This window comes from Lissotriton helveticus, chromosome 9 (genome assembly GCF_964261635.1).
Source record: "Lissotriton helveticus chromosome 9, aLisHel1.1, whole genome shotgun sequence".
Classification (NCBI taxonomy): Eukaryota; Metazoa; Chordata; class Amphibia; order Caudata; family Salamandridae; genus Lissotriton; species Lissotriton helveticus.
In genome coordinates this window covers 226,512,857-226,533,481 of record NC_136070.1, presented here as the reverse complement: position 1 = coordinate 226,533,481, position 20,625 = coordinate 226,512,857, and the positions used below count along the sequence as shown (strand labels likewise).

Here is a 20,625-nt window from a genome sequence, read left to right as displayed (position 1 = left end):
GGTTGCCTTTGTGCTGGGCTGAGAAGGCAACAAAGAGTTGTTGTGTTTTCCTAAAGTCTTTGGTCCTATCGATGTAGTACATCAAGGCTCGTTTGACATCAAGAGTGTGGAGCATTCTTTCGGCAACTGTTTCTGGGTTCTGAAAGAATGCGGGCAGTTCAATGGTCTGATTGACATGGAACTGCGAAACCACTTTAGGAAGAAATTTAGGGTTAGTGCGTAGCACCACCCTGTTGGAGTGAATTTGAATGAATGGCTCTTGTACAGTGAGCGCCTGTAGCTTACTAACACGTCGTAGAGACGTAATGGCAATGAGAAAAGCCACCTTCCATGTTAAGAACTGAATCTCACATGAATGTAGAGGCTCAAAAGGTGGGCCCATCAACCTGGTGAGGACCACATTGAGGTTCCATACAGGAGCCGGCGGGGTCCTGGGAGGGATGACCCGCTTTAGGCCTTCTAGGAAGGCTTTAATGGCAGGCACTCTGAAGACGGAGAGATGCTGCCTGTTCTGGAGATAAGCCGCTATGGCGGATAAGTGAATCCTGATGGAAGCGTATGCTAGATTGCATTTGTAGAGATGTAACAAATAGCAGATGATGTTGGGAGTGGATGCATCTAGCGGGTTGATGTTGTGTGATGCACAGTAAATGACAAACCGCTTCCATTTTGCTGCATAGCAGGCTCTGGTGGTGGGTTTTCTTGCCTCCCATATGATATCCATGCATTCAGGGGGCAAGTCAAGGTAGCCAAACTCTAAGACTTCAGGAGCCAGATCGCCAGGTTGAGCTGTTGCGGATCTGGATGCTGAATGTCGCCATGGCTCTGCGTCAAAAGCTTGGGCGTGAGGTGTAGCCTTTGATGCGGTACCACGGAGAGTTCCAGAAACGTGGTGTACCATGGCTGGCGTGCCCACGTTGGAGCAACCAGGATGAGAGTCATCGAGTGTTGCTTTAGCTTTCTTGCCACCAGCGGTATGAGAGGTGCTGGGGGAAAAGCGTACGCAAATCTGCCTGACCAGTTCATCCATATCGCATTGCCTTGCGACTGTGGGTGAGGGAACCTGGCGGCAAAGCTTTGGCATTTTGCGTTTTCCCTTGTGGCGAACAGGTCTATCTGTGGATGACCCCACTTCTGGAAGTACGGGCGGAGTACTGATGGATGTATCTCCCACTCGTGCATCTGGTGGCTGTACCTGCTGAGCAGGTCCGCCATCTGATTGTCCGTGCCTGGGAGTTGTTCCGCCATGAGGAAGATGTTCCTTTGAATGGCCCACTTCCACATGCTCTGAGCCAGATGAGACAACTGTGGAGAGTGTGTACCTCCCTGCTTCGGGATGTAGTACATGGCTGTCATGTTGTCCGTCCGGATCAACACGACCTTGTTGCACAGATGTACTTTGAATGATTTTAGTGCCATGAAGATTGCCATCAGTTCTAGGTAGTTGATGTGCATCTTCTTTTGTTGCATCGTCCATAGTCCCTGCACTGTGTAGTGGAGTACATGAGTGTTATGTCCATACTTACCCTTTCTCTCGCGCGTCTTGTACATTCACGCGCCTTTGTATTTTCTTTCAAATGTATGGCCTCATGCCACGGCACGATCTACCATCGTGCCGTTCTATTGTTATGGTACGGTTAGAGCAGTTACTGAACGCTGACCGGTGCCACAGGATGTGTTTCTAGAGGGTGCCTACGAATAAACCCAACTTCAACACTAATTATGTGTGATTTATATACGACAAGTTGGCGACGAGGGACGGATCATCTTTAAGGAGGCATCCTTTAAAAAAAAAAAAAAAACTCGTTTCAGTGACGAGCACCGAAATGCTGATTTTACAGAATTAACAGCCTCGAAGAGAATTCTCTAACGATCTACACTATACTTATCATAATTGAAAACTTACGTAGTGGGATCTAATTTAAACAAAAGGACACTACGGGAATCGTGAAGCTTACCAGCTGTTCCTTTGGACATTTTCGCTTCGGGTGTCTGATTGTATCCAAAGAACGTAGAACTTTTCGGCGCCTCCTCTTCGGGTGTTTTGGTGCGCTGACTCGTGAAGAGTGTGGATCGCTACCTTTGGTGACTTCCCGTTCAAGTGTGAGGAATACACGTTGCCGCTTTCCTTTTGAGGAAACTGAAGAGGTGACTTCTGCGTGTTTTACCACACCCCATTCATTGAAACTGAGGAAGTGACTACTGGATCGTTCTTTTCATTTCCTTTAGACGCTAATCTCCCAAGTTCATCGTTGAAACCAACGGAGTGTCTAGAATTCTCTCTACTAGTCAAATAACTATTTTTGACATGTATAACTATTGAATGACTACAATTTTTACGCTGATTGACTACTTCTGGATTTTTTTTCTCTTCAACAAATCTGATTTACAAGGGTTTGGAATGAAAACAAATTTTTTTCATAAGAATGTTTATTTAATATTTAATTAGAATTGAATAGTTAAGTTTACTTAAGTTTACTTAAACATAAGGGATAACAAGGTGTGTATATTTTACTTTAAACTCTCAGCACTTATCACCATTATGTGTGCACAAGGTTATACTCTTTCTCCACCTCAAAGCTACTGGGCAGCAGGTAGTTCTCCATGCATGCCTTGGATTGAATGGAAAGCTTATTTCTTAAATTATATTGAAACATTAGATGTAAATGGCAAAATGAAACCTCCAGAAAAAAAAGGTATTTTCTTACACAGTTTAGGACCAGAGGGTTTGAAAGCTTTCAATCAGTTGCCTGTGTCACAAGCAAGTGGTGATATGAATGTGTTTGACAGAGCCTTATATGACTTTGATAAGTATTGTTCTCCCAAAGTATGCATTGGCATTTCAAGATACAAGTTCTTTCAAAGGAAACAACTAAGTGAAGAATCAGTAGACAATTTTGTTTCTGCTCTGAAAACCTTAGCTTTGGATTGTAAATTTGGAAATCTACAAGAGGACCTAATTAGAGATCAGGTAGTGATGCATTCTAGTAATGAAAATGTCCAGGAAAGATTGTGGATAAATGGTGATGAGAGTTTAGATTTTGTCATAGCTATTGTCAGGAAAGCAGAACTTTCTTGCAGAAGTGCGCAACAGGTTAAGAGTAGAGATGTCTCGATTAGTAAAGAAATTGTCTCAAAAATTAATTCAAAATCTGAAAAAAAGTATAAGGACTTTCAACCAAAAAAAATTAACTCAAAAGGTAATTCTGAGGAACGTAATTTGAAATGTTACAGATGTAATAGCAAATCACATTTAGCTAACAACAAAAGTTGTCCTGGTTTGAAACAGAAGTGTTCCAATTGTGGTCTGATGGGACATTTTACCTCTGCATGCAAGAGGAGTAAAAACAACCAAAAAGTCAAATGCATTGAACAAAGTGATAACAGTGAGGATGATGCTTTCTCTAATGATTCAAATAATTGTTCATTTGTCTTGAATGTTAAAGAATCTAATACAGCAGTATTGAATGTTGACAGCAATATGATTAAGAAGAAACCGTTATGTGATATGGTCATTGGGGGTGTCAAAATTAACATGTATGCTGATTCTGGTTCACCATATTCTATTGTTTGTGAATCAGTATGGAAAAAGTTGTTTGTAAATAGATTAGGTAGTCATTTAGAGAAGAGTGATATTAGCCCTGAAGGATACTCAGGAGGGAGAATAGATATTTTGGGATTTAGAACACTAGTTTTCAGGTTCAAGAATAGAAAATGCATTGCAAAACTTTATATCTCAAAGAAAGGTCCTTCAGTTCTTAGCTGGTTTGATCAGGGCAAACTTGACATCATTCTGAATCCTAATAGTCCTAATCCTGTAATGTTAGTAGATGAACAGAATGGTGTTTCTTCTATGATGTTAGACACATTTCCAAATGTTTTCCAAAAGAACATTGGAAAGCTAACTAGTTTTAAACATGAAATTCGATTGAAAGAAAATGCGTGCCCTAAGGTACATAAAACACGTAATATTCCTTTTGCTGTTCGAGAAGAAGTAAAAAATGAGTTGGATACATTAGTCAAGGAAGGAATAATAGAAAGAATTGAATCATCAGAATGGGTTTCTCCCATTGTAGTTGCCAGACGAACCAATGGCAAGGTCAGGCTCTGCATTGATCTTCGCCACCTTAACAACAATATTGTTGTGGATCAATTTCCTCTTCCTCGCATTTCTGAATTGTTATCGTCTGTGGGTGGATCTAAGTTTTTCTCAACCATAGATTTATCAGCTGCCTACCATCAGATAGAACTTGATGAAAAAAGTAAGGATCTCACGGCATTTATCACCCCATTTGGATGCTTTAGATTTAACAGGATGCCTTTTGGGTTGGCGTCAGCAGCTGCCATTTTTCAGAGGGTAATGCAAGACATTTTGAAGGATTGCAAAGATGCTGTCTGTTTTCAAGATGACAGTTTAGTGTTCAGTGACAGTAAAGAAAAACATGTTTCTTCTTTGGAAAATGTTTTGAAAGCACGTAATCTTCATGGTCTCACCATAAAACATGAAAAATGTAAGTTTGGTGTTCATTCAGTAAATTATCTGGGCCATGAGTTATGTGAAGAGGGAATCAAACCTAAATCTGATCTTTTGGATGCCATTAAATCTGCACCACATCCCCGGTCTAAAGATGATGTAAGGTCATTCTTAGGACTAGTGGAGTTCTATGCTTAATATGTACCTAATTTTTCTTGTAGAACATTTAACATCAGACAACTGATCAAGAACAGAATTACCTTTGTATGGTCAGAAGAGTATGAGAAAGAATTTAGTGATGTAAAGGATGCTATATGTTCTGCTTCTGCACTTTCTTGTTTTGATCCTTCTTTACAAAATATCATCACTACTGATGCTAGCTCAAAGGGACTAGGTGCTGTCTTTACACAAAAAACAAAGGATGGTAAAGAAATCATTATTGCACATGCTTCCAGAGCCCTCACTCCTTCTGAGGAAAAGTATTCCACAATTGAAAGAGAAACTTTAGCATGCGTTTGGGCTTTGGAGCACTTCAGGGTGTTTGTCTGGGGTAAGGAGTGCATATTGAGGAGTGATCATAAACCCTTGGTACGTTTACTTACTACTGAAGGCATGTTGAGGGCTTCAGCCCGCATTGCACGGATGTCTATGCGGTTACAGGATTTTGTTTATGATATACAATACGTACCAAGGAAAGACAATGTCTCTGCTGATTTTTTGTCTAGGATGCCTTTACCCATTCAGGAAGATCTGCATAATGAGTGGGATAATTTTCAGATTGCCATGATTCATGATGAAGGTCCTATTTCTATTGATCAGATTCTATGGCGGAAGAAATTTGAGGAAGATAAGATTTTGAAATGTGTTGCAGATTGCATTACTGGTGTTTGGCCTGATAGGAAGTTTATCAGTTCAGAACTTAAGAGTTTCTGGGAAGTGAGATCTGAACTTTCATATGATGACAATATCATTAGGAGAGGTGAACAAATTGTTCCACCAAATGGTGTGAGAAAGACCATAGTTTTACAGGGTCATGAGGGTCATAGCGGTATTGTCAGGACTAAACAGCAAGTCAAGAATTTATTTTGGTGGCCAGGCATAGACTTATTTATTGAATGCTTAGTCAGAAATTGTGTTACATGTGCTAATTCTGACAAGTCTTTGACTACGCTCAAACCCAATATGGGTGAACACGTAATTCCTGACAACCCGTGGGAAACTGTTGCTATGGACATTATGGGTCCTATTGGCTGTAACTCAAAGTACATCATTGCAGCTATTGATATTTTTTCAAAATGGCCTGTTATCAAGATTGTTGAGAAAATAGATACTGAATCTGTTTTGTGTTTTTTGGATAGAGTTTTCACAGAGGAAGGTTTACCTGTTAAGCTTATAACAGACAATGGAGTCCAATTTAATTCCAACAAGGCTAAAGATTACTTTACAAGACTAGGAATAATGCATTCCACTACCTCTCTTTATAATCCCAGTGGTAATGGGGTTATAGAGAGATTCAATAGAGTTCTCAAGAGTGCAATACAATCTGTTGGAAATGAAGGCAAAAAATGGGAATTAGAAGTTTTTAAGAAAGTATGGATGTATAGGACTACTGTGAATTCCATGACTGGATATTCTCCCTTTGAAATCATGAGGGGAAGACTTCCTAGAACTAAAGTGAATCCGTCATGGCTAGTTAAATCTACTTCTTCAAGTGTAGATTTTAGGAAAGTTAAGGAAAATCTTACTCATACTCATAGTGTTAATAAGAAATACTTTGATGAGAAATTTGGTTCTAAAATTGATCCTAAAGTAGAAGTTGGTATGATGGTAAAAGTTAAAAAACCATGGAAGGTCAAAAAAGGGGAAAGTTTGTTTATGGGCCCTTTTGAAGTCATTGAACTTTTGAAAAATTCAGTAAGGTTATCAGATAACAAAGTATGGAATCTCAGCAGGATTGCTATTCTTAAAGCTGATAAAACAATTTACAACAAGACTTGTATTTCGAATCATTCAAATAATTCTTATTTTGATGATGATCTAGATGGAAGTACAACTAGTCATGATAATGGTGCTACAACCAGTAGTTCCAGTATAGAAAATGAATTTTGTCAAAATGTTAATATTCAACCTGATGATAACAATGATGTACATTTTCAACCTATTAATCACAATGATTTTGATTTGCAGAAAAGAACTACAAGAAAACCCAAGTGGATGTCTGATTTTATTGTATTTGTCAAAGGAAAATTTGAAACTTAATATGTAATTGTATTGGAATTTTTTTTTATTATTTGTTTCTCATTTTTGTTTTGTTCTGTAAGGGAGGAAGGTGTGTTATGTCCATACTTACCCTTTCTCTCGCGCGTCTTGTACATTCACGCGCCTTTGTATTTTCTTTCAAATGTATGGCCTCATGCCACGGCATGATCTACCATCGTGCTGTTCTATTGTTATGGTACGGTTAGAGCAGTAACTGAACGCTGACCGGTGCCACAGGATGTGTTTCTAGAGGGTGCCTTCTTATCTACGAATAAACCAAACTTCAACACTAATTATGTGTGATTTATATACGACAATGAGCTCCCCATCCCTGGAGAGATGCGTCCGCCGTCAGGATGATCTGTGGGACAGGCTCTTGGAACGGTCGGCCCTTGCAAAGGTTGCGTGGATTCCACCAATGCAGAGAGCTGTATGCCCGACCGGTGACCAACACTAGGTCTTTCAACTGTCCCTGAGCCTGATTCCACTGACGTGCCAAGCATTCCTGGATCGGACGCATATGTAACCTCGCGTGCGGGACTATGAAAATGCAGGAGGCCATCATGCCTATCAACTGCATGAACACCCTCGCTTGAAGCGAGCGTTGCGGTTGGAACTGTTGGATTAGCGACTGGATGTTGTTGATCCGCGCTGAAGTTGGCTGAGCCGTGGCTGCCAGAGTATTGATCGTTGCACCCAGATATTGCCGCACATGGGCTGGCTGAAGGTGCGACTTTGGATAGTTCAGGGAGAACCCCAGACTGTGAAGAAGGTGAATGGTGTGGGACATGTCGGCGGCGCACTGCTGGGCCGACTTTGCCTGAACAAGCCAGTCGTCCAGATAAGGGTAGACGTGGATGTGTTGTCTCCTGAGGTGCGCCGCTACTGTCGCTAGACATTTGGTGAACACTCTGGGGGCTGTGGTCACTCCGAAAGGAAGGACCTTGAATTGATAATGCCGATTTTGAATGGTGAATCTGAGGTATTTTTTGTGTAAAGGATGGAGTGGAATGTGGAAGTAAGCATCCTTGAGGTCTAAGGTTGAGAGGAAGTCTCCCTGATTGAGGAGTGGAAGAACCTGTTGCAGCGTCAGCATGTGGAAGTGTTCTGAGAGAATGCACTGGTTTAGGGGCCTGAGGTCTAGAATAGGCCTGAGGGACCCGTCCTTCTTGGGGATTAAGAAGTACAGGGAGTACACCCCTGTGCCTTCCTCCTCCACTGGCACGAGCTATATAGCGCCCTTTTGCAGCATGACGAGAACCTCCTGCTGCAATAAGTGCAAATGCTCTGTGGACATAGGACGGTGTTTTGGTGGTATGTTGGGTGGAGTGGATGTGAGCTCCAAACAATAGCCGTACTGGATAAGTTTCCTGACCCACCTGTCTGTGGTGATGTTTTTCCAGACTGGCAGGAACCGCTGGAGTCTCCCCCCGACAGGCGTGGAATGGTCGGGGGGCAGTGACAGGGCGTCACTGTTTGTTGGAGGCAGAGGAACGGGAGTTGTTGTTGCCCTTGCCTCTGCCCTTGGCGTTGTTGCCTCGATAACCTCCTCTATTCTGTTTGGGGTAAGAGGATTGCGCCCCACCTTTATTGAATTGTGTTTGCTGGGACATCTGGACTCTGGAAACACCCCTATTGCCTGAGCGACGAAAAGTGCTCCCCCGAAACTGTTGGGATTGGAGAGCTCCCATGGACTTGGCAGTCTCGGTATCCTTCTTTATTTTTTCCAAGGTGGTATCCACCTCAGGACCAAATAATCTGTCAGGGTTAACTGGTTGGTTGAGGATGGTAGTTTGGATCTCTGGCTTAAATCCAGAGATTCTGAGCCACGCCTGTCGTCTTAACATCACACTGGTGTTAATCGCCCTGGCTGCAGTATCGGCAACGTCCAGTGCGCACTTTATTGAAGCGTTGGAGATGAGCTTCCCCTCCTGGATAAGCATCTCCGCAGCCTCCTTATATTGGTCTGGGAGATGTTGCAACAGGGTCTCTAGTGTGTCGTAGTGTGCCCTGTCGTAGCGTGCCAAGAGTGCCTGCGTGTTAGAGATACGCCATATATTGGCCGCCTGAGCTGCTACTCTCTTTCCCGATGCTTCTAGCACTTTGGACTCTTTGTCCGGGGGAGGAGCTTCACCCGTGGTCTGTGAATTTGCCGTCTTGCGGGCATTAGAAACGACCAGAGAGTCCAATGGCAACTGGCCCTTGATGTAAGTGGGATCGCCAGGTGCCGGTCGGTATTTCTTTTCAATTCTAGGGTTGACCACCCTAGCTCATGTGGGCTCCTTGAAAATGTCCGCTGCATGTTTGAGGACCCCTTTGAGCATTGGGAGAGTTTTCACAGTCTTCTCAGCTGCTGAAAAAGTGTCAAAGAGGAAGTCCACCTCCACAGGGTCAGCATGGAGTTCAACGTCGTGGTTCTTAGCCGCCCTTTCAATCAAGGCATTGAATGCCGCAGAATCCTCAGTGGGAGACGTTTTGATATTGTATATCTAAGGGTCGAGAGTGGGTTGCTGATCCCCCTGATCACCCTGGTCACCTGTGTCCACCCATGCGTCCTGTTGTGCATCAGGATCAGCGTGGGTTGGGAAGCTGTATTCGTCATCCTGATCCCCAGCATCCTCGGCATCGGAATAAGTTGGCGAGGGCGTGGCAATTCTTTGAGTCCGAGGGGTCAATGGTTCGACCAAGACTGGTGCATCAGAAGCAGGCTTTTTGCGCTTTAAGGGAATGGTATACGACTCCAAAGGCGGCGTCGCCGTAATTTTTCGCTTGTAAAGCGTAAGCTTCCCAGTGTAGGCATCGATGAAGCGTTCCGACTGTTCCTCCAGCAATGGTGGTCGATGCGTTGAGCCCCCAGCTGTAGGCGTCGACCCCACAGCACTGTGCGTTTTCGCTTCGGGCGCCGCCCGTGGTGCGAATGCCTTCGGTGCCACCTTCGGTGGTAACGTGAAGAGGAGTGGCGTCGAAGACTTGGAGGTGGGGACCGACTGTTTCGGCGCGGAAGGCGTTTTGGGGTCTTCTGCCGAGGCTTTGTCCCTGATACGCGAGTGAGTCCGAGACCTGCTTCGTGAATGAAACGGACGGTTTCGCCGATACGACAGACGACCTCAGTCCAGCAACGTGGGAAGACTCTCTTGTCGACGACTTTGGTTGGTCGGTCCGAGGCGTGCCTGTGGCGGTGCCCTGGGCAACCTTTGGCTCGATGCCCTTGCCGGTCTTCGGCTCGACGCCCTTTGCGGCCTTCGGTGCCGGGCCTTGCTCGGCTTCGGCTCGATACCCAATCCGGACTTCGGCTCCACGCCCTTGCTGGACGGAGTCTGGACGACCTTTTTGGGCTGCACCTCGACGCCTTTAGTCTGCTTCGGCTGGACGGATTTCACCGACTTGGCCGGGTCGACTTGCTTCTTCGACTTGGGCTGTCCCGACACCCCGGAGGACGAGGGTGTCGATGGTGGATCAGAGGGTTTCAGTTTCGATTGCGCCTGAACCACTTTAGGGTGTTTGGAGACCGAAGGTTTCACTTTCGGTTTGATTTCTTCAATGGCGGCTCCGCCGAAGTGTCCGTAGCCGGGCCTGGAGGCGGGGCTGTGGATTTTGGTAGAAGGTCTTGGGTAAGGCTGATAGGCGATCCCTCGACCTGAGCCTTAGTAAGAGTTCGAACGGGGCATAGCTCGTCCTCTGAGCTATCTTCCATGGCCCCATAGGCCTCATCGTCGTCTCCTACCTCGTCGACGACGTCTGCTACGGGTAGGTCTCCGACATCCACTTGAGGGTCGTCTTCGACTTCTTCCGCTGGAGGCGAAATCTGCAGGTGAACGTCGTGTTCGTCTGCTTCGTCGCTGTCGAAGATGTCCACCGGTGCCGGGGCCGACTGCCGGGCCTCCATGCGCGCCACGCGCCGAAGCCGAATCGTTTTCTTCGAACGAAACCCGGAACAAGCCATACAGTTGGCTTCATCGTGGTCCGGCGACAGGCACTTGTTGCACACCGGGTGGACGTCGATGTGCGGGTACTTCGATCCGCACACGGGACACTTCTTGAACGGGCTCCGTTCCATGTCGCGTCGTTGAGGGTCTTGCTGCGTCGACTGGGCCTCGAGCTCCAAGAGTCACGCGACTCCCTGAATGTCGAACTCGGAAGGCGAGTCCGAACAGAACTGGGCACCGAACGCAAACAATACCGACGATAAAGAGAGAAAGAAAGGCCTTTTGGCCTCGAGAATATGTCGATTCTGAACTGAGAGAACTAAAGTACATCCGAACCCAATGGTGGAAAAAAACAATCTGGGGATGGAGTCGATGCCCATGCGCACTGTAGTCCAGGGGAGGAGCCACCTATCTCGTGATACTTCGAAGACTCTTCCAGGACAACAATGTGCAATCATCCGGACCCAACACTAGGCGGCGATCTATGCTATAGATTTGAATTCAGCAGCCCACATGCCTCGAACCTAAACTTACCTCAAAGGTGGCAAGCAAATGTTAGGTGACACCTTGAATGGCTTCAGCCTTTGTTCCCATAACCAGACTGGCACCAAATCCACTTGCAAGACAGCTACCCCCAGAACCGGTTTTGAGTGACCACAGAGGAAGGGGCTGCTCATTACCCTGGCCACACCACTGGGTGGGCATACAGGTTCTGCACAAAGAGAGAAGGGTTTCCCAAACTTGGATTTTGACAGGGATGGGCACTGTGGGATTATTTGCAGTAGGACAAACATACACTTCTGAAAAAGTGGGTAGGGTTGCCCAGATAAACTTTTATTCCATTGGTTTGGGAGTGCATAGGAGTGTGACATCCATTCGGTGGTGGCCTTATACACTGCAACAGACAATTGTCTTCCCCAAATAATAATCGAGTTTCCTACATACAGCAATGCTTTTTCATTTGTTTTCAAATGCATGTGCTACAGCTATGTTTCCAATATGTTGTGATCACATTTTGAAGCCACTAACTTTTGTAACTCTTCATGTTAAAATGAAAGCATGTTAAAATAAATGATAGTGTACGCAAGAACGTGCACATTATAACTGAAGTAAGAATTGTTTTTATTGCCTAAAACAATGAGTGCACCATAGACATGAACCAATCCCTCGAGCCAACATTAGTATTGATTAAAGGTCAGTAGAAACGATTAGCAGATACAGATCATTTTCCAAAGCACTGCGCTCAGTGACTAACTAGAATGAATCATAATTTCCCACTTGAACTACTCAATCGGACAACTGATCAACACAAAGATTGGCACACAATGAATGCCCAAACTTACCCTTCCGGTGGAAAAGGGACTTTTGAATATGCTCTGGTGCAAATGGTGAAAGAATAACCCGTAACCACCTGAAAGAATGAAAAAATTAAATGACTGATAAATCACTGTTATTTTTGTGCTGCTTCAGGCCTCCAAATCTTTTTCATGGTGTTTTATAATTTACAATGTGATAATCAGTCACCCCTGAACTCAGAACAGCATAGATATTATAATACGTGCCTAATGTGACACAGGCATATCTTGAATTTAGTGGTATTTTTCCAATTCTTAGTTTTCTACATCGTCAAGTTCTCGAGTCATATCCCAAGCCATCAAATACATATTCCCAATAATATTTTGGTATACAGGACTGCATGATGATTTGTAATGATGAATTAAATTCAAACTCACTTGAATATCTTCTCCTTTCTCTAGTTTCTTTGCCCTTCCTCTTCTACCTCCTTTTCGTCTTATACAACTGACTTCTTTCCTCCCATTTATCTGTTCATAGTTCACATGTTCTAATTTCTGCCTGCTTGCTACCCAGTAATGACATTTTTTACTAATCAACATCATTTAACTACTTTCTGTTGGAACTAAATCATTGACTCTCTTGTAAGTGTGTTGCATTATTACTTTGTTTTTCATTACGTAATTGCCTGCTAAAATGCACAGTCATTTTAGCAGGCAATTATGTAATGAAAAACTAAGTAATAATGCAACACGCTTACAAGAGAGTCAATTATTTTTTTCCAACAGAAAGTAGGTAAAGGATGTTGATTAGGAAAAAATTTCATTACTGGGTAGCAAGCAGGCAGAAATTAGAACATGTGAACTATGAATAGATAAATGGGAGGAAAGAAGTCAGTTGTATAAGACGAAAAGGAGGTAGAAGAGGAAGGGCAAAGAAACTAGAGAAAGGAGAAGATATGCAAGTGAGTTTGAATTTAAAATAATATACAAACACAGCAAAACTGAGGATATTGTTAAGTCTGAGTATTGAATCTATCGACATATAAGACAACATATGTAGCAGAATACGCTTGGGCAATAAATGGAGTAGTCAGCATAGAAAGCATACTTCAAAAACCAATATATTTGGCGGTGAAGAGACAAGCATCTCAGCAACTGTACTGAACCTTGGTTTCTTTCATATACTGTAATTGAAATGTGTCTAAAGATTAATACCTGTTTTTTAACAGTTTCAATTTCTAAGGTCTATATAAGAATGCCACCCATTCTTGTTCTCATCCTGATACAACTGCTATTGTCTACAGATTATAAAAACCCAATATATAAATTATTTAATCGTTAAGAACACGATAATGGAAATTCAGTTCACTAACCTGTTTCGAGAATGGTTGAACACTTCAATCTGTCCATGTTGGTAGATAAACTTTGAAATCCGGTATGGACTCAGTGAAATGTGTAGTGGAGACCAGGTCTCTTGCCGCTCAAATAAGTCGGAATGATTGCACACCTAGGTGAAATGGGAGCATGATATAAATGTTAAGCGAAAGTGACAGTAAGACCACAGTGCCTGAGTCAGGCTTCACCGCATGTCTTCATGAAAGGTCCAAAGTGCCCATTCTGCAGTGTTTCTCCACTAAGTAGCCAATTTAACAGACAAACTCATATCTTGCTGTCTCGAAGGGACTTAGCAAAAAGGGACCAGCCTAATTAGTTAACAAAACAAGTCCCACAATAGAAATTCCAACCTGAGGGTCATTTACACGACAACCTGCATTGTATCCTCTATAACAGACACTGTAAGTGTACCAGTGTCATGTGTTAGGATACGAGGGCAGGGATAGTCCTTTTTTAGTGTTCATGGACTGCCATCACATGATCGAACAGGAAATGGATAAAAACCTGTCCTACCTTTATTTCCCTGCTAGTTATTGCTTCCTATGAAGGTTCCTGGTTCCTGGCTGTTGTGTGTGGAAATTGATTACTCCTTGGCTGCTTTTCAAGTTTTCCTCACGGGCTCGTGAGGTCTTGATTTAGTGACTCCCCTCGGAGTACTTTTGCCCTTATTTTCCGGTCCTGTTTTCCTCCCCTTCCCTCCTTGCTTTTTGCCCCTCCTAGTTAGGTAGTTTGGCCCTTGTCCCTTCGTCCTTTTTTCCCAGCCCTTTTTTGGCACTCGTTACTGGAGGTCATTACAGATAGGGACTCCTATCGACCTCCGCGATACGGGAGTGGGTTGTTTGCTTGTGGTGAATCCAGAGGAGACGTGATTCCTCGCGGAGCTTCGGCTTCGTGACGCGCTCCAAATTTGGTACCGCTCCATCTCCTTATGCGGAGGTGACTCTTTTTCGGGTCATTCCGCGAGTACCGAGTGCCGAGAGCCGATTACTTTTCATTCCTTCTCCCTGGCCGGATTCAGTTCGTTGTCCTCAATTTGACATCTATAAAGGGGTTTTTTCTGGTGTGCTCCTGGCTCTATGAGCATTTTTTCCTTTTTTCCCCTATGCTATCGCCTTCTGAATGGGTGACACTATATAATATTTAAAGTCTTTTCCTGAGTCCCTGAAGTTGAATTGGACTCGAGACCAGCTGCTTCCTGTGTCTCTTCGAGGCAAAGCCTGCATTGTTTATAGGTAAGCTGGCTGTGGTGATTGTGGTGGCAGGACATGCTTAATGTTATTGGGGGTTAGGGGTTACCTTGACTGTTATGCCTTTGGTGATGTGTATTTCCTTCTGTCTGTGTACCTAGGTGCGGAGGCGAGGAGACGGGAGCAGTGTCTTTTTATCTACAAAAGGGTGGAAGACTTGGTGTCACCTTAATACCACCCTCTTTTCAGGTCCATTGGCACACTCATAGTTGTTTGTCTGTGAAGTGTCATATGGGCAGGGAGAGGGGATTGGTGCATACTTCACTTCGTTCCTGCAGTGCATGGGCAGAGTGGGTGGAACCGCAACAGAATAACTAGCCCAAGTGGTTACGCACTGCCCGGACGAAGATGAATGATGATTCAGGGAATCCCTTGGGTGGTGGTACGGGTGTGCCCACCCTACAGGATGTTATGGGGGCTTTGACAGCGTTGCAGGCTCGGGTGCAGGATTTACGACAAGAGAATATGGGTCTGAAGCAAGAGTTAGTAGCGGTGAGGGCTAGGGAACAGCTGCATCAAAGGGGGCAGGGAACGGTTATCCAGCCAGCGACTTTCCAGTACAGTGGTGGGTCAGGTGCAAGTGTTGCGGGAGGAGGGGTTCCTCTCGCAGTTACGGTTAATACCCCCGTTACGGTGCCCTTGGCTCCCCCTGAAAGGTTCTCTGGGGATAGTGAGAAGTATGCCACCTTCATGAACCAGTGCCAGTTGCACTTTATGTGCAAACCTGGTGCCTTTCCAGACGATTCGGCTAAAGTTGCTTTTATCATCTCATATTTGGCTGGCACTGCTGCTCAGTGGTCCATTCCCTTGATTGATAGCGACGATCAAGTATTGTACGATTACGCGGCATTTAAAGAGTTGATGCGGGGCTTATTTGCTAAGCATGCTTTTATGCAGGCGAGTGACGCAGAACTCTTGAAGTTACGGCAGGGCAGGCAGGATCTGTTGTCATATATAGCGTCGTTCAATCGGTTGGTATCTGAAACTCATTGGCCAGCAGAAAAAAGGACTTCCCTGTTTTACCAAGGCCTTTGTGAGGAACTTAAGGATGTGGTGTCACAGGTGGTGGATCCACCTGGGGATTGCGCAGCATTCATTGATCTGGTAGTCAAATTGAACCATCGATTGGCAGAGAGAAGTGGGGAACGTAGTCGTTTTCAGGTCACACGGGGAGGTTATGTGAAGCCAGAGGCAAAATCAGTGGGGGATAGCAAAACAGCGCCCGAGACCTATGGAGATAGGAGGGGTGCGCGGGCCTTTGACTCCGGAAGAGAAGAAGAGGAGAAGGGAGTTAAATCTGTGTCTGTACTGTGGACAGGGAGGCCATTTTGCCAGGGAATGCCCTGTGAAACCGTCGGGTATGGGGTATGGCAAGAAGGTAGCTTTTGTTCAAGTAGAGGGACACAATTGCCAACAGAAGGAACGAATGAGACAGTATGATGTGTTGGGAGCAGTAGATCAGGCGCCAAGGCATTTTATCATCAATGCCCATCTTTTGCTTTCTGTGTATGAACGGGTCCCTGTGTCAGTCTTTTTGGATTCAGGTGCAACCGGTAATTTTATTGATATATCGTTGGCTGAGAAACTACGGATCTCATGTCATCTTAAGGAACAGCCAGAACCTGTGAGAGCCATAGATGGGACTGAATTGACGTCTGGATGTATTACCCGCCAAACTGTTCCTTTACGGCTGTTGTGCGAGAACGGGCATTCGGAAGCAGTGGTCTTTGATTTGATCGATGCGCCTTCTTTTGGTCTGGTATTAGGGGTCCCTTGGCTGCAGGAACACAATCCAAAGATCGATTGGGTGCAGCGGTTGGTGACGTTGGATTCCGCTCATTGCTTGAAGCATTGTTATGTTGAGGCCAGGGAGCGGATCTATCCTTTGTCTTGTGCGGCGACTGAAGTGAGCTCTGTTCCTTTGCAGTATGCGGAGTTTAAGGAGGTCTTTGACAAAGGATGTGCTCAGGGTCTTCCCCCGCATCGGTGATTTGATTGTAAGATCTATCTGGTGCCGGGTGTTCCGCTACCTTGTAGCCGTATTTATGCCTTGTCAGAACCTGAGGAGGTGCTTCTCAAGGAATACATTGAGGAGATGTTATATTTGGGCTACATCCGTCCCTCCACCTCGCCTGTGTCATCGGCGATCTTCTTTATTCCGAAGAAGGAGGGGTCCTTGCGGGCCTGTGTAGACTATAGGGCCTTGAATAAAGCAACAGTAAAGAACAAGTACCCCCTTCCACTCATCCCTGTGTTATTGGACCAGCTTCGCAAAGCCACAGTATTTACCAAGTTGGATTTGCGGGGCGCTTACCATCTGATACGGGTTCGACCCGGGGATGAGTGGAAGACGGCGTTTAAGACCAAACAGGGACTGTTCGAATATTGCGTAATGCCGTTTGGTTTATGCAATGCGCCGGCGGCATTCCAGTTCTTCATCAATGAGGTCCTTAGGGAGTATTTGGATAGAACTGTCATCGTCTATCTGGATGACATTCTCATTTATTCAGAAACGGGTGCTGAATATCAAGATCACGTGACACAAGTGTTAAGGAAGTTGCAAGAACACCATCTATATGCAAAATTGGAGAAGTGTCAGTTCAGCACCCCTGAGGTGGAGTTTTTGGGGTTTATTATCTCGGCGGCTGGAGTTCGAATGGACCCCAAAAAGATCCAGGCAATTGTATCCTGGCCTGTACCGTCTACTGTGAAGCAAATCCAGATGCTCTTGGGTTTTGCCAACTTTTATCGGCGGTTTATATCCCACTTTTCTGAGGTGGTGGCTCCAATGACCCGTTTATTGCGGAAGGGGGTTCCCTTTGTATGGTCTATTGAGGCTCAGGAGGCTTTCCAACTGTTGCTCGAACATTTTACAATGGCACCTGTATTGGAGCACCCTGATCCTGCCCTGCCGTTCTTTGTTGAAACAGACGCTTCCATGTGCGCGGTGGGTGGAGTGTTGTCCCAACGGGATGAAGACACTGGCCATCTGCACCCCATCGCTTTCTTTTCCAAAACGTTGTTACCAGCGGAACGTAATTATACGGTGGCGGAGAGGGAATTGTTAGCTGTGAAGTTGGCTTTTGAAGAGTGGCGTCACTATTTATGGGGTGCACGACATGTTATTACCATCTATACCGACCATAAAAATCTGGAGTTCTTTAGATCTGCTAGGGCTTGAACACCTCGTCAGATGCGGTGGGTTCTATTCTTTAACGAATATGACTTTGTCATTACTTATAGACCCGCAGCACAGCAGATCAAGTCTGACACCCTATCCCGGATTCATGTCGGTCCCGGGGACATGAGTTCCTTGGGTAATGTCAGGCCAATGATCGATGGTCGAAGGATCATTGGGGCCGCAACATCTGGCAATTTCCCTGATCTGGTAAAGGAGCGATTGGGTCAGATGGATATGGATCCGTGGCGGTCATTGCCCCAGGTCATCACACAGGATGGATTGTTATATCATGAGGGTAGGTTGTTTATCCCGCCCATCTTGAGGGAAGAGGTGTTGGAATGCTGCCATTCCTCTGCATTGGTGGCACATCCTGGGATAGGGAAAACAAAGGAATTATGCATGAGATGGTTTTGGTGGGAGTCAATGGCAAAGGATATCCAGAATCATGTGACAGCTTGTCCTATTTGTGCCATTAACAAACCATCACATTGTAAGCCCTCTGGTCTTTTGCAGCCCTTAGATGTCCCTCCTTCCCCTTGGCATACCATTAGCATGGACTTTGTGACCGATTTACCTTTGGTGAACGGATTCACCGCCATAATGGTGGTGGTGGATCTATTCACTAAAATGGCGCACTTTGTTCCATTGCCCAAGATCCCTACAGCCAAGGAAATGGCATTGGTGTTTATGTCCGCGATTGTGAGGATACATGGCTTTCCGTCGGCGATTATCTCAGATAGGGGGCTCAGTTTGTGTCTCATTTTTGGACTGAGCTTTGTCTAGTGCTGAAGACTGAGATACGGTTGTCTTCGGCGTATCATCCTCAGTCGGATGGACAAACTGAGCGCACCAATCAGACCATGGAGTATTATTTGAGGTGTCTAGTGTCATCTTTGTCATGCGATTGGCTGACTGCCTTGTCCATTGCGGAGTTTGCATATAATAACAGCTTGCACGCCGCATTGGGTATGACGCCCTTCTATTGCTCCTTGGGGTACCATCCCAGGGCTATAGCCATTCAACCCACTGGGCACGTGCCGGCCATCGATGATGTGTGTAAGAAGCTGAGTGATATCTGGGGTTTGGCTCGAGTGAGGTTGTTGGAAGCCAAGGCTGAGATGAAGAGGCAGGCTGATAGACATCGGGCCCCAGCCCCATTGTATAGGGTGGGTGATATGGTTTGGTTGGCCTCTCGTAATTTGAGGATGCAGGGTTCCCGTAAATTGCAACCCAGGTACGTGGGCCCTTTTCCGGTACTACAGGTTGTTAATTCAGTAGCCATGAAGCTTCAGTTACCTCAGGATTATAAGATACATCCTGTGTTTCACTCGTCATTACTGAAGCCATATGTACCCTCGGCTCAGGTGTTGCCCCCGCCCCCACCTTTGGTTATTGATGGGGAGGTTGAGTTTGAGGTTCAGGCTCTCCTGGACTCAAGGCGTAGGCGGTGTCACCTATATTATCTGGTTGACTGGAAGGGATATGCCCCGGAGGACAGGACTTGGGAGCCAGCTGGGGGGGTGCGTGCACCACGCTTAGTCCGTATGTTTCAAAGGAGGCATCCTGCTAAACCCCGCCCTGTGGGGAGGGTCATTGGGGGGGGGGTACTGTTAGGATACGAGGGCAGGGATAGTCCTTTTTTAGTGTTCATGGACTGCCAGCACATGATCGAACAGGAAATGGATAAAAACCTGTCCTACCTTTATTTCCCTGCTGGTTATTGCTTCCTGTGAAGGTTCCTGGTTCCTGGCTGTTGTGTGTGGAAATTGATTACTCCTTGGCTGCTTTTCAAGTTTTCCTCACAGGCTCGTGAGGTCTTGATTTAGTGACTCCCCTCGGAGTACTTTTGCCCTTATTTTCCGGTCCTGTTTTCCTCCCCTTCCCTCCTTGCTTTTTGCCCCTCCTAGTTAGGTAGTTTGGCCCTTGTCCCTTCGTCCTTTTTTCCCAGCCCTTTTTTGGCACTCGTTACTGGAGGTCATTACAGATAGGGGCTCCTATCGACCTCCGCGATACGGGAGTGGGTTGTTTGCTTGTGGTGAATCCAGAGGAGACGTGATTCCTCGCGGGGCTTCGGCTTCGTGACGCGCTCCTAATTTGGTACCGCTCCATCTCCTTATGCGGAAGTGACTCTTTTTCGGGTCATTCCGCGAGTACAGAGTGCCGAGAGCCGATTACTTTTCATTCCTTCTCCCTGGACGGATTCAGTTCGTTGTCCTCAATTTGACAACTATAAAGGGTTTTTTCTGGTGTGCTCCTGGCTCTATGAGCATTTTTTCCTTTTTTCCCCTATGCTACCGCCTTCTGAATGGGTGACACTATATAATATTTAAAGTCTTTTCCTGAGTCCCTGAAGTTGAATTGGACTCGATACCAGCTGCTTCCTGTGTCTCTTCGAGGCAAAGCCTGCATTGTTTATAGGTAAGCTGGCTGTGGTGATTGTGGTGGCAGGACATGCTTAATGTTATTGGGGGTTAGGGGTTACCTTGACTGTTATGCCTTTGGTGATGTGTTTTTCCTTCTGTCTGTGTACCTAGGTGCGGAGGCGAGGAGACGGGAGCAGTGTCTTTTTATCTACAAAAGGGTGGAAGACTTGGTGTCACCTTAATACCACCCTCTTTTCAGGTCCATTGGCACACTCATAGTTGTTTGTCTGTGAAGTGTCATATGGGCAGGGAGAGGGGATTGGTGCATACTTCACTTCGTTCCTGCAGTGCATGGGCAGAGTGGGTGGAACCGCAACATCATGTGGGTTCGTTCTTGTTATTCTCACAATATGCTACCGGACTACTACAACAATACAATGTCTCTACAAACCTGAACTTACACAGTGTGTGTGTGTGTGTTTTTA

The 20,625-nt window shown here is 45.5% G+C and overlaps 1 protein-coding gene across 1 annotated transcript in view; it reads right to left on the bottom strand.

Annotated features, from left to right (window-relative positions):
• The window catches only part of INO80 (INO80 complex ATPase subunit), a 534,228-nt gene that overhangs the window by 218,873 nt on the left and 294,730 nt on the right, over positions 1-20,625 (bottom strand). Inside the window, exons 21-22 of the mRNA XM_078659770.1 lie at positions 13,328-13,461; positions 12,003-12,070 (exon numbers count right to left, since the gene is read on the bottom strand). Of these exons, the coding sequence (XP_078515896.1) occupies positions 12,003-12,070; positions 13,328-13,461 (202 nt within the window). The remainder of the gene's footprint in view (positions 1-12,002; positions 12,071-13,327; positions 13,462-20,625) is intronic.